Below are 27,985 nucleotides of genomic sequence, written 5' to 3'. Positions count from 1 at the left end.
CAGACTTACATTCCCTCAATTGAGTCAAAAGCTGTGGGCTGTCCTTGGTGGTCTGCCCAACAAGTCCAAGGGGGAAAGCAAAAAAATGGGAACACTTTATCAGAGTTCTTCATTGCATAAGTCCCTTGGTCTGAGCATGGGAGGATCTTGTGTCTCTGATTACATAAAGAAATTTGCGGTAAGGAAACTTATGTCTTTCTTTAAGTTTCAGACGCTACTTCGATGAAGCTGTTTTCTGTTGTGTTTTCTTTTGAATCATCCATTTTTTAAAAGGCAAAATAATCTTGAGGTGTGGCGTCAAGAATTGATTTCATCTGCCTTGTTTTTCCTTCCGTACTGTTAATTGTTATATTAGGAAACAGAAAGTCTCACTACAAAACCGCATTTGTAGGTTGCATACTCAACAAATCTGGACCTAGGGAGAGATTCATGTAATGTGATATAGTCAAAAAGGAGAGAAAATCTAAGTGTATAGATCAATCTATACAGTCCAAATTTTAAGTAGCTCTCCAAATAAAGCTTAGGGTTGACTGCTGTTTGAAACATAGAGATGAAATTTTCCACCCATCCCAAAACTGAATGAGAACAAGAATCCTTCCAGCCTTGTAATATCACATCCATTCTTCATTTGTTAATTTCCAAACAATGCTTCATTATATCTATATAATGTGACTATGTCATACAGTGATTCCCTTTTGGACAGAAGCTATGTTTCAGACTGTATTTTCTTTTGGAAGACACAGCTTTTGCCAAGGTTTACACTCTTTCAAATCATATGCTGTCATTTGTTCTCATATTCTTGGAAATCTAAGCACTGCTTTATTGGTCTTTTTCTCTGAGTTGTTAGATCTGGGTTTAGCCAGAATATATACATTTAAAAGAAAAAAACGGGGGGGGGGGAATGCAGGAGATGAGGAAGACAGGAATCCTATCATTAAAAAACAGAAATTCAGGAGTGAAGTTCTTAACAGTGATCCCCACTAAAGATTGCATTTATCTCTATCTCTGTCTCCAGACACACACACACATACACAGACACCCCGATTATGGCAGGGGTGTAGCCAATCTTTCTCTAAGCCAATCTTTCTTTAAACATTAACCAATATTGCAATGCCTGTATTTTCTTTTCTTATACAGTGTTTCTCAGCCTGGGTTAAATTTTACTGCATCTTTGCAAATGGCTGATTAGAGATTGTATCATAGGTGGCAACCTTTTGGCCGGATGGGGGTTATTTTGCTCTCCAAGCATATTTTTCTACAAATAGCCTTTTTTTCCCTTGCAAAATTTTGGTGTCTTGTCTGCTCTCTCCTTGTGCTGTTTCACAGTTATGTCTTTCCATTGCAGTAATAACTTCTCAGCACAATGGAAATTGGTAACTCTAACTGTAAAGAGATGGAGACATAGCCACCATGTTTCAAAGGCTAACTGGACCCTGGTAAGGGAATCAACCAGTTTATATGGAAGAGATCTATCAACAGCAGTGATAAATAAATGGCAGCTCTATTCAGAGAGGGAAGTGGAAATGCAGCAGTGATGCTCAGTTAGCAGACCCTCAGAGGCATCTGGCTAGTCACTGTGGAAGCAAGGCATGATGGTCTTCTAATCTGATCAGAACATTACTTTTCTGCACTTAACTTGCCTGAACTAAAGCAGCACAAGTTCTGCAGGTAACCAGTGGAGGATAAAAGTCACATAGAAAACTGGAGTTGAAATATTTATTGAAACAATGCCTAATGCATTTCAGAGAATGTCTCCCATCCCAAGCATTGTTTCAATGTATATTTTGATCTGGACTTACTAATACGGCATTCCATTTCTTCTCAACCATTTCCTAAGGGAGAAAAAAAGGAGGTAGATACTTGATTGTATTAAATTCAACTTCTATTCACGTTGTTTTCTTTGGTAATAAAATGGAGGTGGCTTTCAACTGCCTTCTTCTGGGGGGGTTGATGGACTTCTCCATCTAGCCTACAATCCTCGAAATTTCTGGTAGCCTCCCCACCAAACACTAACCAGGTCTGACCTAGCTTAGTTTGTTCAATTTCAGCCAGAATCCCAAAGCAGTGGACTTTGTGAGAGTCCAGTTGGAGCCCTGGGAATGAATGACAGGGAATGGTATCCTTTCTGATAATGAGCTTCTGGGATAGGTATCTTAAAGGTTTTGTGGGTGTTCTGTTTTGAATCCTATGTTATTTCATAATGCTCATCTATATTAATGTAACTTTGTTGAACACTTTGTTTCCATTGTTCTTAAAACTGAACATATGTACAGTAGTCAGAATTGTTTCAGCACAAGCAGGACCTATAACAAAACACTACAATCTGAACTTTCTTCTTCAGGAATCCAACCAGCTGGACACTCTTCCAGAATTCTCTATTCATTTCCCTTCTCTACACAATTGATGCCCCTCCTTCCTGCTTACTATTGCACATTCACTGTGTATGCTTAGGCTTCAGTGGGTTATTTTTATGGCATTCTCACTCCTTTCATTTTTTTCTGCCATTTTCCTCTTCATTGTGCTTCTCTCAAAACTGGTCTTCACCCAAGCCTGCTGATTCCTCCTCTTTCAATATAGATGATGTCCTTCAAGTATATAAGAATTGGCACTCAGAAAATAAATAGGCTATTAATATTACAGTAGAATATTAAGCATGATAAAGTAAACTCTGTTGGGGACACATAAGCAGAAACATGGAATACAGATGTCCTTAGGTCAGCCATCCCTCAGGTGATATTGATCTGACTGCACCTTCCAACACATTACAAAGTACAAAGTTAAGGAAGCTGGTGGACAATGCTAAAAGTGACAGTTTCATGTTGCCATTATTTCCAAAGCAGATTATTTTGAGTATCGTTTTCCTCATTGGGCATACATTCATGTGCCAAAATCTTGTGGGAGAAAGTAGGCATGCAACTTAATTAAGGGTCTTCAGTCAGAAGTTGAAACTTGCAGTGTGTTATTGGGGAGCATCATGCTAGCAGTGTGATGTAAAATAGTGGCTACGAAGTGACACTATGAATGAAGGTGTTCTTGGTTGAAAGCTCGTCTCAGGTTGGGAAGGCCTAGATGTTCTCATAAGCCTCACTGTTGGCCTCAGCTCCACTCCCATGCAATGGGGGCTTATAACGTTGACCATGTAGAATATTTTAAGAGCTACAAGCAAGTGGACAACTCTGACTGCATGAGACTGTTGATTACAAAACACAACCTCCACAAATCTTTAGACTGTCCTTTCAATTACTCTACCAGGCAGCCTGGTCTTCTATTGCTGTGTTCCCAACTAACAGGGCTCCCAGGATTTCTGAGCAGAAGTGAACTACAGGTAGTCCTCACTTAACGACCACAATAGGGAACGGAAAATTCATTGTTAAGTGGGGTGGCTGTTAAGCGAGGTGCCTGATTTTACAACCTTTTTTGCAGTGGTCATTAAGTGAATTACATGGTTGTTAAGCAAATCATGCAGTTCCCCATTGACTTTGCTTGCCAGAAACTGGCTGGGAAGGTTGCAAATGGTGATCAAGTGACCCCGGGATACTGCAACGATTGCAAGTGTGAGCTGATTGCCAAGCACTTGGATCATGATCACATGACCATAGGGGTGCTGTGATGGTTGTAAGTGCAAGGACCGGTTGTCAGTCCCTTTGTTCAGCACCGTTGTAACTTTGAATGGTCACTAAACGAATGGTCATCATTTGGTATCTTTCCCCATTGACCCACTGGAGTTGGCTTGCTGGGCAGGGAAGAAATTTTGCAATCATTCTGGCAAGTCAGTAGATGTGCCTAAGTAATTCAACCACCTAAGTGTTACTTACTGAACACTGGGTAAACTGAGGTTCCACCTGCTTCTGTTGGTGGGTTAGCTGTTATGATCAGATTGCTGATCTCTTTTTCCCCAACTGATAAATTATTCTTGTACATGTGAATGACGTCAAATGCAAATGTCACGGAGAGCTGGCAGATGAGCGTGCCAGGCTGAGATTAGAATGTGGGAGTTCTGGGTGTCAGAGGAATCTTACTTTAAAAGTTCACTTGGGTAGCTAGTCCTGGTATTAGTAAGAAGAGTGGTGGTGATGTTGAAGGAAAAACTTTTGGATGAGTTAAGATGAGGAAGATGTTGATTTGTGCATGAAGGCTATCTGGGAAGTAAGAGGGACAGAGGGAATGTGGAGCCTTGGATCAACTATGCCAAGATAACGGCAGGGGCAGCACCAGGTGCAACTGCTGTTTTAGGGGGTTGCTAATCACAGCTATTTTAGCTTGAGCAGTTAGAACATGTTGTGGTGCACAACTATTGCTGCAGATTCTTCATGATGTGGGGACTTGGTGCATGAAAAGTTAGTCACGTTTCCCTGAAGAAAACAGCATAGATTCTCAATGCAACATAGTGATCAAGAGTGAGCTTTGAGCAAGTTCAATCCCAAGAGAGAGGGGAACAGTAGTCCTCCTAAACTTGTTGGATCACAACTCCCAGTATCTGTCATTGCCCCACACCGCCCCGCCCCAGGTGAAAGCTGTAGGCTTGCCCACAAGTGGAGAACCAGAAGTCCTCCCTCTTCTTCTGTTGATCAGAGTCCTGATGATTTTAACTATGTGCCATCAGGAAGCTTGGCTGCTGTGCTTGAACAACAACAATATGGTTTGTGTATTTGCACACATATGATGCAGAACCCTAAGAAACTAACTGCAGTCTCTGTGAAGTATGCTTATTAACCGAATTCACAAAAGTCTCATGTTTTGCACATTCATTTTGCTGATTTGTGTGGCATACTCTTTGCTTCATTTAGTTTGCCACAAGTGAGCACGGGAAGAAATGAGTACGAATTATACTGAATGTGGCTAATATGCCCAATATCCTCTCCTAAAATCCAACATCTTTAGGATTGTTTGGGAGGTTCTTGGAGACTTTTCCTTGGCTGCTGCTGGAAATGAAAGTTGGATCTAATGGGCATTTCGGCTTGATCCTGCTACAACATCATTTTTAGGAACTCTGTTATCTTTTTTTCACTGCAAACTGGTCCAAAGGGTATCTTTTGCAAACAATAGTATGAATTCTTTCAACAACAACTAAACTAATCGAAACACTTCAAGATTTGGAAAAGGAAAACAGACATTCTTTTTGTTACACACCTACACTGATGAAAATAGTCTGGCAAATGCAATATATAGGCCTGAGACATGTATCAGATCTTTGATCCATTGAGTGAATGGGGCCACAATTTATCCTTCCAATGCTGCAATATCAGTCTATAGTAAGGGCACAGAGAATCCATTTATCTTGTCCAATTGTTAAATTCCATGTACTAGGTATGTAGTTCAAGAGAATGTTATCCTCTGAAAATTTTAGCTTTTTCGCACAATCATATTTACATAATCTACTTTCTTCCAAAACCTAGTAAGTATAGGACATTGTAAAAACATGTGCTTTAAAGAAGCATTATCCTTATTACATCTCCAACAAAACGCTGTTTTGACAGTCCTTTTTTATACAAACGTAATGGAGTCCAATACATTCTAAACATTATTTTTTGCTGTTACATAGAGGTTGTAATTTGAAGTCGTAATTTGAGGTCCATTGACACTCTTGTTAATAGAAGTTAAGACACTCTCCCATTGTCTAGGCAATATAGGAACCTCTAATTCTTTATTCCACTCATTTCTTAGCATCTGGATATCAAATCGATTTATTGATAACAACTATTTATAAAAATTAATAGTAAGGGTTTTTTTAGCTTTAAAGGATTTAACAAGTTGTTCTAGTATCTCAAGTATCTCATAAGCTCAAAATGCTGCTGGTCCAAAGAAAGTTGTTAACAAATGTTGTAGCTGTAGATCTGTTCTCTTCATCTGTGTGAATATAGAAGCAGTAGGCAAAACATTTGGTCATCCTAGTGAATATAACTCATGCTAAGTCCCACTAAGATATCACTGGTGGGAAAATGCACGTTTGAACAGAAATATTTTTGTTTGGGAAGCCTGCAAGACTAACGATTTTGCTATTAATTATAAAAACAATTTTGATCTGCCATTTTTAAAAAAAATGCCAGAGGACTCTCTTGGCACAACTGAAAGAATTTGACTTGAGTTGTTTCTGCTGAGAAAGGCACGTTGGCGTGAGATGTATGCTTTGTATCATTGTCGTTAACATCCTATTTTTACATCCTGACTGCTGGCCAATTTTAAGCATGGCCAGCATGTGTACATTTTGTGTGTGACAATACCGCGCTATTTTTTTGGGTGGGTGGGTGGGGGTGAACCTTGCTTCAATTCCCATTCAGGTTACCTTTTCTTCCTTGCTTCGAAAAGAATTTCTTTATGGGCCTTTTTCTTACGCCATCAGAAAAATCCAGTACAAAATTCTAACTTTTCTCTTCTCTGGACGAATCTGTACTATTCAGCTGCTGCCAATTCTTAAGATGCTTGGTTATCAACAGCCTCTCAAGGGAAGAATTTTAAATGGTTTTGTGACGGCAAGAAGGCTGTTGGGGAGGGCCTCTTTAAACAGACTGCCAAGTTACCATCATCGTCATCATCGTATACATGCAGGAAGAAAACAGATAATATGAAAGAAGAGAGGATTACATAGCAGCTAATAGATGACATGCTCTTAGCATGTTCTAGAATTTTCTCTTCATTCCAAAGGTCGATGGAATTTCCAAGCACTGCCCTCTAATTTCGACAAGTAAAGCGCCAGCCCGTTTAATCTCTTCTCATCAGAATGTCTGAAAGTACCCTGGGCTCTGAAGAAGCATTTATAAATAGGCCTCAGGTTACGAAAGGCAGCCGTTTAAACACAATGGACAAAAAACTCAACCTTCTCAATGAAAAAGTAGACAAACTGTTACATTTCCAAGAAGACTTGACCGAAAAACTCCAGAAAGTTAATGAAGGGATTGATGATTTGGGGAAAGGCCTCCATCAGCTATGTGTATCACAAACTCCTGCTGACCCAATCTGTGGAATAAATAGAAGTCTGCAATGGGAAGATAACGTCCATCAGGTAGAAACTCAGAACGCGTACACTGAGATTTTGAACCTGATGAAAGCAACACATCAAGATGCCTCAAAGTACAAGGAAAAGATGGAGAAGATGGAGACATCTGTAGATGCTATTGACAAGATGGTGAAATGTTTGGGAGAAATGTTCAAAAACTCAAAGGTGGTGGATTTCATTCTGAAAGGGTGTGTTCCTTGGTGGAAAGGGAGTTTGCTTGAAATCCTGGAAGAGGTGAGCACCTTCTCATTCCTGTGTGGGAATCTTTAATTTTTCCCATACGAGGAATATTTGATGAAATTATATCCAATGCCTTTAGACTCTCTTGGTGTGGCTTTGTCTTTTTGACTACTGCTGTTTAACAAATAGGGTTGAATTATGTAGATTTGCTTTCTACCTCTGGTTTTTCTTTGTGACTGTATTTTAAACAGGAGTGGGGACACTGGAAAAAAGAGTGACAAGAAACCAAGTCTAGTCTTCTCATTCTTAAAAATTGCATGGAATAAAGGCTTGTGATCAAGGTATTCTTTTCATCCTTCAGTGCAACTCACACCCATTTGCAACTATTTAAAAAAATTAGGAGCTTTTGCCCACTTTTGTACCCAGTGATCCAAGAGTGCAAGAGGAGAAAATACAGGCATTTTAAATGACATTTAAATTGGGAATGTCAGTTGTAACTGAAGGATTAAAAATGAGTCCTGGATTATGGGGGGGGTGGGGGGGTGGGGTGGAAATAAGGAAAGTTGCTGTTCTAGACTTTCATATTTGGGGATATCTCTTCTGTACCTTTCCTAAGTTAACGTTGTAGTAAATAGATACTTTTCACTAAAAATGTTTCAACTTCTCCAGATCAGGCAGTAAAAATGAGTGGTGTGAAAATGAAAGTGTGTGATTACAACTGCTCTTACACTACAGCAGGATCTGAAGTAATGGCTAAATTTTGTAATTCTTCCTTCTGAAATAGTGAGATAAGCACATCTATAAGTGGGTGAGAAATGGTTAGGAACCTCATTCCGTTTTCTTTGTTTCAGCTGTTGCCCATTTGGCAAATCCATTTGTACAACATTCTTAGGACCCTATTGTTTCCTCACCAATCTGACCTATTTTAATGTGCTCTTTTCATTGGTTGGCAAGAAGAGTCCAGATAGCAGAGTTGAGCAACCATTTTTAAAAATAATTTTATTTTAGAACATTCAAAGAATCACACAAAAGAAAAAAGAAGAAAATGAGAAAAGACATAGTGGTTGGAGAATAAATTATCAATAAATAAACACCATGTACAAGTGTCATAACATTTAGAACATAACCACTTGGTAGCCATCTAACTTTTTTGCTTCTGGGAGAAGTGATAACCATCATATGCAGGGCAATGATGCCAAATGGACAGATGTGGCCAGGGTCTTCCTCCCCACTTTTTCTTTGCGTGGAGGGTTTGGGTTTTTGGCTTTGGCTTTTAATTGTGTTCAACCTAAACTAAAATTTAGGCTATAATTTTCTTACAGCTGGAAACCATGCCATCTGTTTTCAGTCATTATTTCACCAAAATTCATACCCAGAGGGGTGACTGAGCTCTATAAAAAGGAAGCTTGGCCTTATTATCAGCCATAGGATTGTAGGTTGCAAATTCTATCATAGAGAATTTGGTGTGTGTGTGTGTGTGTGTATACAATATTATGGGCTGATGCCTGAGACTGTAGTTCATTAGAGTATTTTTCCACTGACTTTTAGTTATATAGAAGGATTCCACAGCTAGGCTGCGTGGAATCTACAGAAGACGACTGCTGATAGTTCTCTCACCGGTGTTAGAAAGCATAAAGTTGAAAAATGGAACTTCATACAGATTGGCTAGAGCCGGCTTTTGATCAAAATTATGCAGATGAGGCTCCTCATCCTTGCAAACGTGGAACAGAAATATGTTTGCTGTTATAACCAATAACAGATTTTTTTTTTTCAAGAAGAGAAGACAGGAGGGGGAAAAAAGTCATCTACAGGTCTTCATTTTCTAGCCCATACCAGCAGGGCTCTAGAAGGAGAAGATCCATCCTCATTCCCTAAGATCCTTTTTAGGATTGTTCTGCGCTGGATTGTAGGTTCCTCAGACAAATTTGATTCAGCCAGAGCATTATTTGTATTATGTAGTTCACTTTTTTTTTTTTAATCTAAGTGAAATGAAACCAATGCACTTACAGAAACTTTGGTTTGCCATCAGTGGTCTTATTTTGAATGTGTGTTTTTATCAGTTGATGGAGAAAAGCTTCAGAAAGCTTCCATGGGACATGTCTCATTCTGCCACATGGTGCGATAGATCTCTCATCACTCAAAAAAGAGTAGATAAGCTGGAGCCAAATAAGCAAAGATACCAAATTTGAATGCATAAACAACCAGAGTCCCCTGAGAATATCCCTTCTTGCTCAAGTGAGTTCAGCGAAGGAAATAAATACCAGGTTCAGAGTGGTGTGTGCTGTTTTCTGAAATTCTAATGATCTTATTTTGAAATAGCTGGTGGAATGGTTGAATAGAGGGGCTTGGGGAGATTCTCATTAGCAAACAGATGCATTTCATGTATTGCTAAGCATTGAACTCCAACCCATAGTAGCTCCAAATAAGGAATTAAAAGTAGCAAGGTCAAGAAAAGCCAGCAAAGTAAACTCATGAAACACTCAGCCATGGGTCCGATAGACCAGTGGCTTAATTCTTAACAAGGTGATTTGACAGAAAAAAGGTGAAAAAGCTAACGAGCATAAGGATGGAATATCTCCTATTCTGGGTCCCAGCCTTAAGACTTAATTTTTCCAAAATCACATGGTTAATGGCAAACCTGTTGCTAATCTAAGTGTGTCATCACATGGGCTTCTGGACGGGAAGTTCCACCAATCAGGTTGGGACAATGTTGTGATTTGTGGAGCTCTGAAATGAGTTCCACGTCAGAGATTCAGGAGATCTCACAGTACAAGGTTACTTACTGGAGCCGTTGATTGGTGCATCAGGGGCAATTATCATAGATGATCAAGTGCTAAGATTGGAGGAAACTAGAGATACTGATGCTAATTCTTCCACTTTGCCATTGTTGAAGGCATCAAGCCCCTCTTGATTCTCATAGTTCAATCTACCTACCAAGCTAGCAACCTCTCACCTACATCTGCAAGCCTGCAGGCAGAAACAAGGGCTGGAGAGAGTAGAAATACTTCCACTTGCCTTAATTTCCCTTTCCCTTTGTTGCAGGACTCAAAAGGAGAGGGCATGTACATGGATAATGGTGATGATAGCAAGCTGTGGCACCGGAGTCTGGTTACAAGGGCTCACTCAAATCTACTGTCCACACTGAAGGCAATAAATGGGCAAGTCTTTTCGTTTGTGCAAGGAAGGAGTATAACTGAACCTGTGGGTTTTCTTTTACGTTTCTAGACTAAAGATAAGCCAGAAGACAAGGGTGCAAAAGGAAAGCATGCACCTCCCAAGAACGGAATACAGACAGAAAGCAAGAATTCCTTGGAAGGTACTTACAGATACATTCTGCTGAGTATTGTTGAGGCAGAATCTTTAATGTGTGATAATAAACTAGCAGGATGGTTTAATTTAAGGCCAGAGAAGGCAAGTTGGTGCCCCCCAAATGCTTCAGATTACTAGTGTCCTTAGCCCTTATTGACTCTGCTGGTTGGGGATTATGGGAGTTGATGTCCAAAAATCTGGCAAGCTCCAGGTTGCCTATCTCTGATTTAAGGCAATACTCAGCTCTCCCCACTCCCTTCATAAAATTGCAAACTATGTGTGTCTGGGTTCACACAGCAGCCTATATTCTAAACCCATGTTAATATAATTGTTCTATACACAGAACATGCAGTACCCAAACATATACAATCCCAGTATGGCTTAATGTGACAGCTTGCTTCTTACAGCTGGATTTTCACAACATACTGAACGGCAACCTATCCTATGCCACGTGATTCCAACCTCGCCTGTTGTATGAATTCTATATTGGTCAGAAGCAAGAATTCTAGTCAGTTGGTTGGTTCACCAGATCACACCATTTACAATTAAAGAGGCCCATCCTCTATATAAGGTCTGCCAGAAGATACACTCATTTTGCAACTGAAGACAGTTGAACTAGAATGGATTCTGATGCTCTCCTTGCAATGTTGTCAGTTAAAGTGGAAAGAGCCGCAGCAATTGCTCTTCAGATATGCTGCTTTTCTCTGTTTCACCTCGAACTATTCAAGTTCCCACCTTGCAGTACTTCTCCCATCGTGCACTGATATCTGACACTGCACCCCCCCAAACAGCCTGCGTCTTCCAGGGCGGGGGTTTGTTCAGCACGCCTAACGCCCGTTGCCCACCAGAACTTGGTGTAGCTTGGCCCTTGAGAAACGGTCATATAATTGCTGCCACCACTTGTTTCCAATATTTTGCTCCCCACATCCCTAAAAAGGAAGGAACAGAAGATGGTGCCCCCCCTGTTCCAAGTCCAAATGCAAGTGGGATTAGCTGTTGTGTCTTTTTTCAGCACTGGCAAAAGGGCTACACCTGAAGGTGTCAGTCTAATTTGGGAGGCACAGAGTGACAGCAAAGGCACCCAACTCTTTACTTTGTACTGCTTTTTCCCAGCAACTGCCCCAACTGCTTCACTTTGGCCAATAATAGAAGGACCCAACACTTGGGACCAAAGCAGGAGATGTCACTGGCAAGGAGCAGAACAACAGCTCAGAGCTGGTCAGCATCTGACGCATATTGCAATGCTGATACCATAGCAGTTGTGCTGTTATTGGTGGGGCAGGGGGAAAGGTGGGGCTCTTATGGGGAGTCACAAGGAAGGGATTAATTCTGTCAGAGGGTATAGGCTCTGGCAAATGCTTCAGGGTGCCAGATGCACACGTCTCAGAAATGTGAAGAAATTGTAAAAAGACAGGAGGAGAGGTGAACGCTTACCCACACACCATTTTTAGTTGTGGTAGTTTTTGCAATCTGGGCTCTGTCCATGTCTCCAGCTTCATTTTTCCCTGTGAAAATAATTTTTGTAGAAAACAAAAGGGGGACCACGTCGGATGAGCAGCACGGAATACGTGGAAAGGTAAATGTGGCCAGTACGGTCCTTTCCAAAGAGGGCTCCAGACCATGTGCGGTAGAGAAGATGGCCCAGCTTGAACCAACAGAGCCTTCAGGATCAGCAAATGGCTCCAAGGATTGCCCAAGACAAAAAGAAACTGGGAACAGGGGCACTGTCCAGAAGGATGACCTTTTCTGCCCAAGCGGTGGCAATCTGACGGAGACCCAAAATATGGACAAAGAAAAATCTCCCCAAAAGCAGGTGACTCCAAAATGGAAAGGAGGTGAAAAAAGTATCTCCAGACTTGACACTCCTGCTGGGGAAGCTGTGTCTTCTACCTCAAAGTCTGGCTGTGAAGTTATAAGGACAAGGTAATTGGCAGTTCGTAATGTTCTACTCTTGGATACTGAGAAAGAAGGCTGCATTAGAGCAACGGTGCATCTCATTCCAGCACCATGCTTCCCACAGTCACCACCATGATGCTTCTGGGAAGCTGACAGGGAGAGCTTAAAAGAACTAGGTTTTATGGGTACTTCAGCATGATTAGTATTCTGTGGCCTACTGTCTATAAATGTGGAACCTCCAGTGATTATTTTCCTTTGAGGGAAAGCTAGTTTAAAGCTAGTTAAGCCAGTGACTATGATTTTTCCTGTAGCAGCAATTGTTATAAAGTTAACTGCATTCTGAGTAAATAAAAGATATTTTAAATGTAAGGAGAAACTTCATGATGATCAAGCTGTATAACACTCTAGCTACAAATGTTGTGGGTTCTCCATCCCTGGAGGTTTTTAAGAAGCAGCAATTGGACCACCTCTTAAGGATGGTTAAGTTGGCTTTCCTGCCCTTTGCAGAGGGTTAACTGGATGATTCTTGTGGTCCCTTCCAACTCTACAATTCTATGATTCTATAAATACTTTTTAAAATCTATTCCCACCTTATTATATCATGTGAATCAGCAGTCCCAAGGAATACAGTAAAATAAAATTCTAAGTAACTCTTTGGATCCAGATTTAAGTATTTCCTTCATTGAAAGTTCTCAACAACATTACTGGCAAGGGAATCTATCAGCGCCTGCTATATCCTGACAAATACTTTGCAACATATAGTAACTCCTATGCTTGTCAAGCTAGCACCTTACAATGCGACAGTGCTACCTTACAATATATTTTATATAATATTTCATATTTTATATAAACATACTTGCAATATAGTTTGATTCAGCACAATCATCTCCTGGACTTTAGGACTTACAGGAGGTGCGCTGCCTAAAAATAGAGTTCTGCCCAAGTGGAAATACATAGAGCATAATCTTCAGAAAAAGAATCATTGCAGATAGGAAGGAGAACCCTTCTTCTTCTTTTTTTTCCTAATTCAGTTTTCCAAACTGGGGAGTCACAAGGTATTTTCAAGAATGGGGTTGAAGACTCTAAAAGGAGAAACTGATGAAACCTCACGAGATCTGGCAGCTGATAAGATTTAGGGTGATCCTGAGGTGAGGGTTGTCCGGGCTATTGTCTGTGAATGGGCAAAGGTGGCAAGAGCCCGAAAAGATGATTGACTCCGATGGTAGATCCAAACATGATCTTCTTTACTAAATCAAACGGTAGCTCGAGTGATTACTTTTGATACGGAGTTAGTGTCCACTAGGGGGAGTCAACAGACACAAAAACAGTGCATTAGAACTGGACACACTGAAAAACCCATCTCTGTATTTTACAAATAGTATTTTTTCCGAGGGGAAGAGAGTGTTAAGCAGGTACTGTGAAACACCCCATCCGATTCAGTCTGCTTAATATTCTCTTCCACTGGAAGCAAAGCAATACCTGCCCTCGGTGTGAAAATACAAAATCCAGGCATTATTGATTGTTGTCTGTGATATTGAGTGGAATAAAAAGGCCTCATTAAAGCAATGAGCAAAAACACGAAAGGCTAAGAATCTAATGGCAAAATCAGTGGTTCATTTCATGTAGCACCCTAGTAGCGAGTTAAAGAAATGAAATTAACTACTGTGACTTAGTGGTTAGGCTGCCCAATGTTTTTCCCCCAAGACCAAGCCATATCCTTCAATGAAACAGAGTCACCTACCTCGCCTTCCTCCAGTTTTTCTTAAAACAGCTGGATTCTGGATTCTTCAACTTAGAGAAATGTCACAAGAGAGACATTTTAGACCCATGGAAGGGAGATAGCTCAGGGCTGGCATGGCATATCTGCAGAAAGTCTCAACTTCAGTCTCTGGCATCTCCAGTTAGGTTCAGAGAAGGCAGATGCTGTCAACCTGCAACAACCCTAATTTCAAAGTTTCTACACTAGAAATAACTTCAGATCTTTGGTGAGAGCTATTGGTCCTCTCCTGTTGGCCTACTGCTTGGTAAAAAGAAAAAGAAAATAATCCACTTTTGTTTCTGGCTCTACTCCCTGGTTGTTCAGCCCCACCCATCATGCAGCCTGGATGGAGAACACCTGAGGGAATGCAGACTTCAACGGAGAATGGGTGGCCCACCTGTAAGTTAGGAGGAGATATGAAAAAATTCTGCTAAAGAGATTGAGAGCTGCTGCCAACCAGAGTAGTCAATCTAGGATGAAAAGGACCCTCGAGCTATTTTATAAACATGTCCATATCCCTGAGCACATCTGGTAGATGTGCAAGACAGTTTTCTACTACATGATCTATATTGCCCTTCCTCAACCAGGTGCACTCCAAGTGTTGGAATGTAATTCCCATAATCACTAGCCTTGGGCAGTGTGGAGAATGTGGGTTGAAACATGACACTTTTGAAGTCTGCCAGATCAAGGAAAGCTGTTTCCTGATTCCTGGAGTAAAATCTTGATTAAATTAAGAAGCTACAAGGAGAAATCTAAACATGATTCCTTTGCAGGCCTTCGGTCATTGCCCAGATGAATGATGCTCAAGACAAGGCTTTGAAAGGCAAAGAAGGAAGCATTGGCAGCTCTGGAGGTAAACGTGGTGGAGCATTGGTTCCCCTTTCCCTGCGGCCAGTAGGTCAAGGAGGTAAGCATTTGCAGGAACCTTCTAAAGTTAAGGAGCCCTCAAAGGACAACAGGACTGAACCCACGCAAGAACTGAAAGGAGTCCATTCTTTCAATAAGTGGAGTGAGCAGATTCCCAAACTGGCAGGTCCTGCTTCAGCAGCACCACTTGCAAAGGCTGAAGGCAAAGGAGAAGATCAATGCAAAGGTCTCTCATGTCCAAGTTCCACTGCAAAAGACTTTGGCAAAGATCTAGGAGGCTCGGGAAAAAGCCCCAAGGAGACAGCAAAGATAACAAAAGACATCAAAACAGAAACTGTAGAACCACGGAGAGCTTCTTTAGTGAGGCGAGAGAGCAGATCCAGACAGGGGGCAGGGAAACTTTCAGAGATTACTCCATTTGTAGGAGCCAGCCAAGTGGAAGAGATGGTCATTGGTAAGTAATTGCTTCTGGATCATTTGAACTTTCTCTCTTGGGTTGCGTTGACATGATAAATGCAAAGTTTTTGGAGAGTAATTTTAAGTATACAGAACAGGGGATGGACTCTGTGGTCTATAGAGCCCTCTCCAATTCCTATGATTTTAAGGTATGTTTCGCTTCAGAAGCTTAGTTGCAGGTCAGATTATCACAGCTGGTGAACTGGGGAAGTTGTGTCTGGAGAGGACCATGACAGATGTGATTGGATGGTTCTCCAGAAAATGGAAAAGAAGAAGAAGGGCACATTGGGACAAAAGCTAGCTTAGAAATGTTCTCCTTGAGGTGTAGACTGGATTTATTCTAAGCCATGGTTTGTTTTATAACCACATTTGCTGGGTTTGTACATTATACTAAACCAAAATCAAACCACATTACCATTTAATGCAGTATGGGAACCTGAAAATGAGAATTGTGAACTATAATTTATAGCATATTGTTATGAGTGAACCAAGTTGCTAGGGTTTATTAAACAGCTATGTTTTTTAAAAAATCACAGCTTTCTGTGATGTTTGAAGCCAACTGTCTACGCAGATGAAGTTTTCAGAGTTTTGTGTAAGATTTGTACTTGCTGCAGTGCCTGAAATAGTTGGATTAATAACATTATCAGCATTTGCAAAATGAAACCTAAAAGCCATATATGGCTATTCGTTTGTGTGGCTTGCCAACAAGTTATACCTACCATTTTCTTCCCTTCTACCTACATCATTGGAAATGCTGCGGATAGTTTCTGACCCACTCATTGTATTTTATATCTCTCCATCTGGAGAAATGAAGATGCTGATGAAAGATGTCAAGTTGATGTGCAACTGTTTGTTGCAAGCAAAATCAATGTCATGCTGTCATGTCATTCTCCTTCAGATGACAGTCCTCCTCCTCCAGCCCCTTTTGAACATCGCATTGTGAGCATCAAACAAACTGAGCTAACAGCTTTTTACACAGTAAGCCATGATGAAGTTTTGGGAGGGTAAGTTTCATTACAGCATGATCATGAATCAGAGTATCTTGGAAATAATTTTTTATACTCCAGTTGTATAAAGAAGAGTGTTATTTTGAAGTGGTGGTTTATTTTTAAAGTCTGCTCTAAGACCATCTACAAACATTGGTATTGTCTTTACAATGGTGGTTTGCAAAGGCTGTTTTTGCATGACATGTTTAGCCAGTTCAATGCAGGTCACAGCACATAGAATGTAAGATTTATTTCAGAGAAAGTGTTTAAATAACATACTTAACCAGGTCAGTGAAAGTCCTAGCAACTACATTCACACAAGATGCTAAACTTGGTTAAGCTTAACATAGGCTATTTGGATTTGCTATGGTTAGGCTTGATTAGACGTAACATAGGCCATTGCATAGCAAATCCAACTTTTTTGTTAGTTTAGGTATCTCAAGGTGTTGTGCAAAACCAGAAAATTGGTTAGTTCAACAACCAAACTAAGTGTGTTGCACAAACTCAGCCCATACTGGCTGGGAGAAAGGTTTGCTCACACTGAAGACTTGAAACAGAGGTGTGAGGTTGTAGAGGTTGGGATGAAGCCTGTGCAGTTGTCCATTCCACACCAGAGGAGACCTAGCTGTGTGTTGAAATCTCCTTGGCAGAACACCCTCACAAATATATATTGGAGGTATGGTAGAAACCTGATATGGGAAGAAGAGTGCGGGTGGAACTGTTGCTTTGATCTAATGACACTTTCTTGGGTAGCCTGGAGAGGAGATACATGTCATCTGTGCTGCCATAGTTTTCTTCTAATGGATAGAAGATTAATATCACAAATTCTGTTTGGCAATGTCAGCACACACTTCCCTGTACAAGAGGATTATTGGTATTGGGTTTACATTTTTGACCTTAGAAAAGTGGCCACTTGTATAGATTTGTTACAGTATCAGGGCTATATTCAGGGCTATCTGATGAAGTTGCCTGTGATCTATGAAAGTTTATGAAACAATAAACGGATCTGTTTGTAAGACACCAAAAAACACGTCCTTATTTTTGCCTAAATCCAAACTCTTTGCTGTTTCTGCCCTGCACGGGTGCATAGGAACACATTTCTAGTGATCGGCCACTTCCAAATGGACCTACAGGGGATCACTGTGCAACTTGTATAATTTTAATGTCGTTATAGTACTGATTTTTTCCCATCACCTAGAAGTTGTAACATGGGATGGAGACTGCCTAATTCTAGTTGTTGGCTTTTGCATAATTTAGAAAGTGACCAGCACAGCCCAGAATTATTCCCTCGTTTCAGTAATTCATTGCTCAAGTACAACAGGCAAGGCATGGACGTTTACAGAACCAACCACAAGCCACCTCCAGGTTGTCATATTTCACTCCACAATGAAGGAATACAACTGGGGAGTAATATTTTAACATAAGCACTGAACAACTGGCTGGAAAGATCAACCCTAATCCCTCCTAAGCTGGGAGAAAGAAGATCTTCTAGACTCCTGACCTCTTGATTCCGTTCGCTTTGTACCAGGTTATTTTTAATTGACGATAAGAATAGTTGGTCTCTGGAGGCGTCTGCAGGGAGTTGCCCCCTGCGCTGTTTTCCCTGTGGGCTTCATTGCTTTGTGTTCTCCATCTTTCAACAGGGGGCGTTTTGGTCAAGTTCACAAGTGCATTGAAAAGGCAACGGGACTGTGTCTTGCCGCCAAGATCATCAAAGTGAAATTAGCAAAAGAAAGGGTAATTATCGCCTCTTAAAATAAAAAGAAGACAAGCAGAAAACCAGGATAAAGAGTCCTCCTCTTTCAGCATTTTCTCTGCAAAGCGAGACCTTTTAGAACTAGATAGCTGAATGTAAGAGCGTAATGGTATGTGGGAATGACCTTAGGAGACGGGGGAAGAGATACTGCCTAGGGAATGATCCGATAAGAGGAGGCATAGCCCGGAGCTGCATAACAGACAGAGAAGGAAACTCAGAAAGGAACCTCCCTAACTTATCAGGCTGTAAAGGAGATGGCTAGAGATTTGTACTTTCAGATTTGCAAGATTCTGTTCATGTAGCCTTACAATAAAGTAGAATTACCTCATCTGTCATGGTTCCTGTCTGGTCTGCCTGAGAAGGCTGACAGAGCACCAGTGTGGTCCGCTGGTTAAAGAGTTGGACTAGGAGCAGGTTTACCTCTATCAATCTGCACTGGACCAGTGTGGTAGATTACCGTCCATAACTTTCAATGAAGAAGCCTTCATTCTACAGTGGATTAATTCCAGTGGCTAATAATGATATAGAGATAGAGAGAGATAAAGATAGAGATAGAAATAGAGATAGATACATATGTATTTGTGTGTGTGCGCACCTTCTCTGTTTTTCTTTGTTTGTACATTCTCAGTTCTCACTGGGTTGTTGTTTTGCCTTCTTAGCTTTCCTTTGGATCTAAATGTTAATCATGCCAATCTGGAGTTCTCCCCATCAAGTTGTGTTGATATACTGTCTTTTGTTACTTGGCTAGATTTGAATTTGGAAGGAATAAGGTTAAGATAGTTCTTAACTCTGTACTCTGACACCCTGGGTGAAACATTGGGCTCTAAATGGAGCTGGCAAATAAGATTACTATGGTAGACAGACTTTTCTGAAATATATCTTGATTATCCTCTAAAATACACCATACTGTAGTAGAAAAATTGCTGGAGAACTTTAGTACTGCACAGAACTCTACATCCTCCTTTTCCTGCTATCAGTATTGCTAATAATATGTTTCATTACTCATGTTGCAGGAAGAAGTGAAGAATGAGATAAATATCATGAACCAGTTAAGCCACGTGAACCTAATTCAACTCTACGATGCTTTTGAGAGCAAAAACAACCTCACCTTAATCATGGAATAGTGAGTTGCAAAGCATCTTTGAAGTATTTTTCAGATCTTTCAGAGCCTGGGATTCTTGAGCCAATTTGGTGGAAGTAGCTGGAAAGGTAGAATGTTTCATAACACGAGGTAGACTATATCATTAAATAAGTATTATGATTTTTAAATGAAAATATGAGCCAACAGACCCATTCAAGCCAGGTGAATTCAAAATATGGATTCTAGAGTCCTCTCCAAGAATGAAAAGAATGAAAACTGGTTACCATGCTGGCAGGGAATTATGGAGATGTAGTCCTAGCATATATGGAAGGCTTCAGATTGGAAACCTCTAATAAAGGGGTAACAATGACTAGTCAGGATCTTCAACTCATTTCCCAGCCTTCTGAACATCTGCAGAAGGCAACCTGATGATATCACTGGAAAGGGTGTTGCCAAAATGTTTCTGGCCAATTTGGGGGCCTTGAAAGGGGGGTTAATGCCCCAGTTCCCTTCCTCTAACCCAGTGTTTCTCAATCATGGCAACTTTAAGATGTGTGGACTTCAACTCCCAGAATTCCCAGCCAGCATGGCTGGCTGGGGAATTCTGGGAGTTGAAGTCCACACTTTTACTATTCACACATCTTAAAGTTGCCAAGGTTGAGAAACATTGCTCTAAACCAACCCCAAACCAGGCCAAAATCACAGTGCTGAAATTATTCTATTTGGTCACAAAATGTTGATAGTGCAATTTCAGAAGACCACAGATGAGGTATTGAGTGTGGGGGCTGAATATAGCTTAGGAAGCAAGAATTGATCATTCCTGCTCCAAACTAAACAAACTTGACTGGACTTCTCAGCTTCACCAGTTAAAGTTTAGCTTCAAAGGTGTTTATTGATGAGTGAACCTTAAGGTATATATTTGTTTAGATAACTGATATGGCCTCCTGTCTCACAAAAGTGACTCTGGATGGCAAACAGAGATTAAAACAAAAGCCACAACATGAAACCCACGGTGCCCAACAATACACCTCAGTCACAAAAAGAAAACACATCAACAATAGCAGACCTCAACTGACCTCCTGGCCCAGATGCCTGGGGAAACAGCCAGGTCTTACAGCCCCATGAAAGGCTAAGAGGGTTGGGGCCATCCGGTGTGATCCTGAGAACATTGCCAGGGAATGAGCTTCACTGAACTGGAAGGACCTTCTTTCTGAGCAAACATACCTAGGATTGAGTTGTATAATATACAGTAGTTGGAAACTCTCATTTGACCCTTACATTCTTGCAGTTACCATTCACTAAACTTGGGACACGGTACACTCTGATGTAAATTAGCTGTGCTAGTAAGCCAGCGGTATGCAGGTTCCTTCTGGTCAAGGGCAACTCATAGAGAAGGCAGAATCAGAATAAAAAAATGGGTTGGAGCTGATGACCTTAAATGTGACTTGCTTTAACACTACTGTGATGGCATCCATTGTGTTTGGATGAATTTCCCCCTTCCGTTGCAATTAAAAATTACAAGTCAGTGGCGATGTATGAAATGAGGGGAGGAGTTGCCACTGCCAAGGTTTTTTGGGTGGTGGAGGGAGGGAACACATGTAGTTGTCCACCTCTGTAACAATTGTCCTTGTTCAACACTGCCCTTTGTTGCTCCACCAGTGTCGATGGTGGGGAGTTATTTGACCGGATCATAGATGAAAACTACAATCTTACTGAGTTGGATGCTATCTTGTTTACCAAACAAATATGTGAAGGAATATATTACCTGCATCAACAGTACATCCTTCATCTTGATCTGAAGGTAAGTTTGGGACCTACTACCAATATAGCTTTAAATCCAGGGCAGGGAACACTGTTGGGGTCATGCTTTTGAACATTATTTTAGCCACATGGAAGTAGAGATGTAAAAACACTATTGGATAGGATGATCCCGATTTGGGGCTTCATTTCCTTCACCCTCTCTCTTCTTTTAAAGGTATGATTGAAAAAGTCAGACACCATTCTCCCCATATTGTTCAACCGAAAGCTGGCTGATAATTATGCTGCGGTTTATTTAATCACCTGCTACCGGATTTCAGTGGCATGATCTTGCAAGACTTTGGGATCCCCCCGAAGGCCATGTGAGATTGGGCTGTGGATTGTCCACTGGTGCCTGAATAATTGCTCCTTCCACTACCGGCTCTGGGCTTATGAGTGCATCATTTGCACTGCAAAATGATACCATGTGCAGGCTAACTGCACACAGATTAAACAGCATGCAAGAGCAGAAAAATAAACTAACCTTGACATCTCTCCCTACTGCTACATTTTGTGGCAGGCTTTCTCTTTGGTGATAGGTTTGAATGGGGGAATGTGTATATGGCACTGCCTCCGTGCAACGGCCTTGCAAAGTAGGTTGGGCTGAGGAGCAGGGCCTGGACTGAGAGTTTTCTAACTGGGAGGTCACACTGGGTCTCCCCACTTGAATCATCTCATCGTATCTTGGGCTCATTAATGGTAAAAATGGATTCTGGAAAGGGATTATAAAGATGGGTCTAAGCTTGTCCTCTTTCTTCTTTTGTAGCCTGAGAACATACTTTGTGTGAGTCACACTGGAAACCAGATTAAAATAATTGATTTTGGACTAGCAAGGAGGTAAGCCTCCTCCCCCTGACTTTATATTTTGTTGATGTTTTCTTTAATCCTTTAGCATCTAACGTTGTAGACTATAAATATTTTGTGATCTCGCCTGGAAGTTCACTGAAAAGCTGCCCATTGCCATGGTGACTGTGGTTTCTCTTAAAAGGCACTTTTTACTAGAACGTGCCTGCTATCACAATATTTTTGCACACTGATGCCTATATTGCTGTAAACTCATCATCTACCCCCCCATCTGCTCTACACTCACCACCCGCCTGTTTTCCTTTCTCATCTTTGGTAAAGGTACAAGCCTCGTGAGAAGCTGAAAGTCAATTTTGGCACACCCGAATTTTTGGCTCCTGAAGTTGTGAACTACGATTTTGTGTCCTTCCCAACGGACATGTGGAGTGTAGGCATCATAGCATACATGCTGTGAGTAAACCCTGTTTTTCAAGGAGTGGGAAGGAAGGGAAGGGAGCCATTCTCAAAGACTGCTCGGTATGGAAAACCAGGACCCAACATTTCAGGAGGCAGAATTGTAGAAGTTGGCTAGACCTTTCAGGGAGTTGCTCTTTTGGTTACCTTTATGACATGATGGTTGGGAGGAGAGAAGAATGAGCATAAGTAGCATAAAGGGAACATCTCTTGTGATTAAGGCCAGGAAGAATTTAACCTAACTGTGACTGAGGTCAATTCTGCTCATATTCTTTCTAAAGTCATCTCGCTTGCTCAGACTTGGCCTACGCCCAAATGCTGCCCATAGATGAACTACCCTTTATTACAGTGCATGCAGCTAGATTTTGCACAGCAGCATGGAGGATCCACCAGACCTTGATGGGCCATGTCCCTGCTACACCAATGTATTTTATGTAATTTTATATATTATCATTTTTGGGGTAATTTTACATATTATCACAGTTTATGTAAATTTTAGATAGCATAAATTTTTCTAATTTTAGATGTTATCACATTTTATATAACTTTAGATACTACCTTATAACTAGGACAGGGATTACTCCTTTAGGACTTCACTCGTGGATTCTAATCCGGTTGTTTTACTGATGTATTTTCATTTTGTCTTCAATTTTATTTACTGTCTCTTAAGATAGATTAATCAGTACTCACAGAGCACTCAGGGACACGTTGCTTGTACTGGTCTAAGACTGTATAAACTGACGGACTGACATTCTGAATTCTACCTTTGGATTATTTTGAACATACTGACAGAGTAATAATGAGCAATATAGAATAATCCCATGAACTCTATTTAATTTTTATTATATATAAGTGAAAAGAAATCGGATTTAAGTTTTTCTCCTAACTGGACTATAGTTTTTGGGGTGTGACCCTTGGCAGATCAATTGTTGTTCTTGTCCTGGTCAACTTGGGCGCCTTTACTTATGATAAGTATGGCTGTACAGATTGTCCCTGATCTCAACAGTGGCAGCCCTTGGCTTATCTTGTCTGGGCTTGGACGCTAGCAAACATTCATATCCTTGCCAAGAAAATTGCATGGTTGTAACTATGTAGTCAACAAGAGTTGAGCTCATCATGAAGACATCTTCACCTTAATACGCTTTCCTCAAAGAGTTGCATTTTGGCACCTTCTCCAAGCAATTGGAGCTCTTGGAGGCAAGTTGTGGATTAGCTACAAAGCGCAAAGCATCTCCGAGCAAGGTCTTCTTTCTATTTTAGGGTCAGTGGCTTGTCGCCTTTCCTTGGAGAAACTGACGCAGAGACCATGAATTATATTGTCAACTGCAGCTGGGATTTTGATGCAGAAGCATTTGAACAAGTGTCAGAAGAGGCAAAGGACTTTGTTTCCAGACTTCTCATAAAGGAAAAAAGGTGTTACTTGCTATGGTGTCTTATCCTAGCTGGTTCCAGATCGTTCGGTCCCTCCCCTACACACACACACACACACACACACACACAGAGCCTTGTTATAATTACAGTATTTAGTGAATTAATGTAAGTATGTGGTCTGAACCCAGTCAATCATGCTTTATTCCATAAACCATGGCTGAAGATGCGAAGAAGCGACTAATGTGTGCATGTGTGCATGTATAATGAAGGAAGGCACGCTCTACATTCCAACCTGCTCCTTCACACATTCTTTTTTCTCCCTTCTCTGGTCCTGATCTCACAGTGGCAGAATAAGTGCAGCCAATTGTTTGAAACATGAGTGGTTGACCAACCTGTCTGCCAAGGCTAAGAAATCGAAAGCTCGCTTGAAGTCCCAGATGCTCCTACAGAGATACATGGCCCAGAAGAAATGGAAGGTAAATGCCACACTGGTTTCCTTTCTTTTCTGAGCACAGCTCACGGTGCCTGTTGTTGCCCATAAACTACAGCTGACACTGACTGCCCCAGAAAGTAGTCTGTGTTAGCATGGCACTAATTAGCTTACTAGATTTTAGCAGCTTGGTGTGTATGGTCTGCTTATGATCGTAGTGGGTCCTGCAAACCCATACACTTAGTTTAATCAGATACTTAATCATTAAACTAACTGGGAATGAACATGTCCTACATCAGCAGGTCATGGAACCTGACCAACCTTGTTAGGGCTCAGAAGCAAAGGAGGATTGGGCTTGGTTAGCACTTGGACAGAAGCCCCCCAAAGGAATATCAGGACTGTAGGCTAGACTGGGAAGCTGAAAAACATCCTGGAACACTTCTGTGTTCTTGCTAAAAATGTAGTCATGAGTCAAGCTTGAGTCAAGAGCATCTTAATGTTATTTTATATGAAGCATGTCACGAAAACACATCTGTAGTGACAGTTTTAGAAATGGACTTAAACTCATGGTGGATAAGGCTAATGATGCTTACTAAGGATAGCATGTGCAGCAATTTGCAGTTTGGCCTGCATATCAGCAGCTGGAAACTAATAGCAGGAGTAGAGCTAGTGCCTCATATCCTGTGTGTTATCTTCCAGAAGGCATCTTAGCCACTGTAAGAAATAGGATGCTGACAAAATCTGGAATGGCCAAACGGGGCCCTGAAGAAGCTGTTGAATTCCATTCCCCTGTCGGCCCTAGCAGCTATGATCAATTGGATCATAGGAACAGGGAACTACAGGCCAACATCTGGAGGATTTCTCTCTCCATCATCTCCTTTTGAACTAGATGGACCATTGACCTGATCTAGTGTTCTTGTGAGACTTAACAGTTGTCTGTTACATTTGAATCTGGCTTCTCCTGTACAAAAATGCTGAATCTTTGGTGTTTCAACTGCCTTTCTTACCAGCATTGTAATTTGGTCGCTAATGGCAAAATGTGGAATTTGCTCCATCAAGAAACAAGGGATGTTAGGACTGTCCTCTGGGGAGAGTTCAAGTATTGGCATTGACCCCATGTGCCACTTTTTCCCTTGATCACATCAACATTTTGTATCTCCAAATGATCATATGTACTAGCAGGCTAGTTTTAAGCAATGGATATGCTTGATCAACTGGCAGAAGATGCATGCTGAACATGATGGGGATAAGCTGGTCTGTGGGCGCAGGTGGTATCGAATATGTAAAAACAGAGACATTTGGGTAGGGATCTCAAAAATCTCTATGAATGTGTTATCATGAAATTACAATCCAACACTGTAGGAATCTTACAAGTCTTGTCATTTCAACATTTGTCTTTTACAGAAGCACTTCTATGCGGTCACAGCTGCCAACAGATTGAGAAGATTCCCTAACATGCCCGAGAGTCCTGCTGCTGAAGATAACTGAGACTTGATGATTTTAGCAATTAGTCCATTTCCACCTGTTTCACATTAAGATTTCTTTCCTCTTCTTCTTCTTCCTCTATTATACACCCATTATCCTGCTTAAGTTAACCCCCTCAAGCCTAAGAAGACACAATGGGACTTCCTACACCAAGGGAAGACTGACTGCAAAGGGAAAAGAGGAAAAATGCTTGAATTATACCTCTTAGACTTTCATTTCTGTAATTATATATTAGTGAATAGCAACGGCCTTTTCTGTTGGGGACTGGTTGTCTTATTGTAAAGAATGTTATGGTGTGAGAATGTCAAGTCATGACTGGAAGGTTTAACTTCAAGTAGAACATGTAGCTTCTGCAGAGCTTGTGCTAGTTATTTTCTGAGTTCAGTATTTTTGCTTTGAAAATAGAACTTTGGGTAGTGATCGATAGCTTTAAAAACACTTGCCAAGCCATTGTATTGGGATTTATCACCTTTTATACACTCACGTATGGCTTCCATTTTGCTTAACTTTCCTAATCTTTTTTTTAAATCAAATTGAGCCTGAAATGATCCATGTAATTATTTGCTGCTGTCTGTGTCAAGGACACCAGCTTGGGGTTGTGTGGGAAAGGGGTGATATAAATAAAATGACTTAATGGGTTGTTACCCCCGACAGAAGTTGTTGCTGACAATGGGGGGAGGGGGGGATTAAGAACAGAATTTAAACAGCATAAACCGTTAAAAAAACCTCAGTAATAAAACTTTAAACTTCCAGAACCAGGAAACGTTTTCACATTTATGGAGATGTGGATATGAAGAAGTAAATCCAAGAGCATGAAGGATTAACACGGAGAACCTCTTTAATGAAGTTTCCAGGAGAAATGTCAAGCAGCAGCTTTATGTTAACTAGGCTCACCCATTGTGTTAAGCTATGATTAAATAAACCACAATCATTAGCTTCACATAATGTTAACCAAGAGCTGACCAACCACCTTATAGATTAATGCAATGTGTAAATCTGCCGAGTCATTTCATTTTGCCCATAGAATAGCTAGCTGTTATTTCTATATTGTGCAGAAGCTGCTTGGAATATGATTGTGTACCCTAAAAATATAGGGGATGCGGTGGCGCAGCAGCTTAATGACGCTGAAAGTTGCTGGCCAGAAATGGTCGATGCTTCAGCGGTTCGAGTCCAGCCTTCGCGTTAGCAGGGTGAGCTCCTGTTTCCTCCCCAGTTCCTGTCAACCCAACAGGTCGAAAACTCACGAGTAGATAAATGGGGACTCTCACTCTGGTGGGAGGAAAAATGCTGGCGGCGCCTTGCAAAAAAGGAGTCGGGAGCAGTTGCTGGTAAGCGCAAAAAACTGCGTGCGCCCGAAAAGGGCGCGAAGCAATGGAAACCCCACCTCCTGCACACACCAGCTGGGCTCTGCTCTAGGAAGGAGGCTCTGGCAAACCACTTCCGAAACACTTGCCTTGAAAACTGCAAGGACTCGTCCAAGCAGTCACTGCAGTCGGTAACGACTGAGCGCAGATTAAAAAAAAAACAACCCTAAAAATATAACCTAAAGCAGTCTAGCCTGAAGCTTTCACTTCCACTTCAGTAGGTAGACTAGATAAACCATACCTTCAGTCTTAAAAAGAAACCCCATCAGATTAAAGTTTAGTTGATGAATTGATAGAAGCAAACTTTTATTTAGGTGGGGTTCGGATCTGAACGACTTCTGAAACCATCTTCCTCCCCATCTGCAAATGTATACCTCTCAGGCAACGTACGTGTCTTTTAACAGCAATGCAGTTTATTTTTACATTTTTACTCCGCTCTTTATCCAAAGCAGCTGACGGCAATACAGAAGATACTATTTCATTTTGACATGAATAATTCTATTAGGTGGGGTTAGGCTGAGAAAGCAATTGATCCAGGAAGCCTTGTGATGAAGTTGAAATTTCAATTCGATCTATTCTGTTAAAATGGCATCTTTTTGGCTTTTTTGTTTTTATATATATATTTTTAAAAAATGTTGAGCTGGGGCTGTGTGAATATTCCTTGGAGCTGAATTTCTGAATTGATGCAAACATTAAATCAGATCCTTGCAAACTGATTTGGAAAGACTTGGATCTAACTGGACAATTTGACAGTGTACTGGGACATTGGCAGAATCCTTGGCCTGAATTCAATTTGAGGTCTTGCTGACATGCCCATTTCATTCTCACCATATAAATCAGTGTTTCTCAACCTGGGCCATTTTAAGATGTGGACTTCAACTCCCAGAATTCCCCAGCCAGTGTGGGAGTTGAAGTCCACACATCTTAAGATGGCCTAGGTTGAGACATGGTTACCTAAATGATTAACCAACTGCCCACTCTACTCATTTATGATTAC

The 27,985-nt window shown here is 41.0% G+C and overlaps 1 protein-coding gene across 2 annotated transcripts; it reads left to right on the top strand.

The window, feature by feature from the left end:
• MYLK3 (myosin light chain kinase 3) lies at window positions 1-27,704 on the top strand. 2 transcript variants are annotated; one of them, XM_088136098.1, is made up of 13 exons: window positions 1-178; window positions 10,400-10,490; window positions 12,010-12,406; window positions 14,912-15,459; window positions 16,360-16,465; window positions 18,091-18,184; window positions 19,217-19,326; window positions 20,944-21,085; window positions 21,848-21,918; window positions 22,207-22,335; window positions 23,599-23,751; window positions 24,053-24,185; window positions 25,544-27,704. In XM_088136098.1, exons 1-13 carry the CDS (start codon window positions 86-88, stop codon window positions 25,625-25,627), a joined length of 2,151 nt encoding a protein of 716 aa, XP_087992224.1. In that variant the 5' UTR covers window positions 1-85; the 3' UTR covers window positions 25,628-27,704. The 2 variants fall into 2 exon arrangements, with proteins under 2 accessions (XP_087992224.1, XP_007444014.1); XM_007443952.3 differs by lacking the exon at window positions 1-178 and adding an exon at window positions 6,564-7,228.
• The last annotated feature ends 281 nt before the right edge of the window (window positions 27,705-27,985 follow it).

This window comes from Python bivittatus, unplaced genomic scaffold (assembly GCF_059951505.1).
Source record: "Python bivittatus isolate LINGU-HERP-01145 unplaced genomic scaffold, Pbiv_v1 ctg000190_np1212, whole genome shotgun sequence".
Classification (NCBI taxonomy): Eukaryota; Metazoa; Chordata; class Lepidosauria; order Squamata; family Pythonidae; genus Python; species Python bivittatus.
This window is presented reverse-complemented; position numbering and strand designations above follow the sequence as displayed.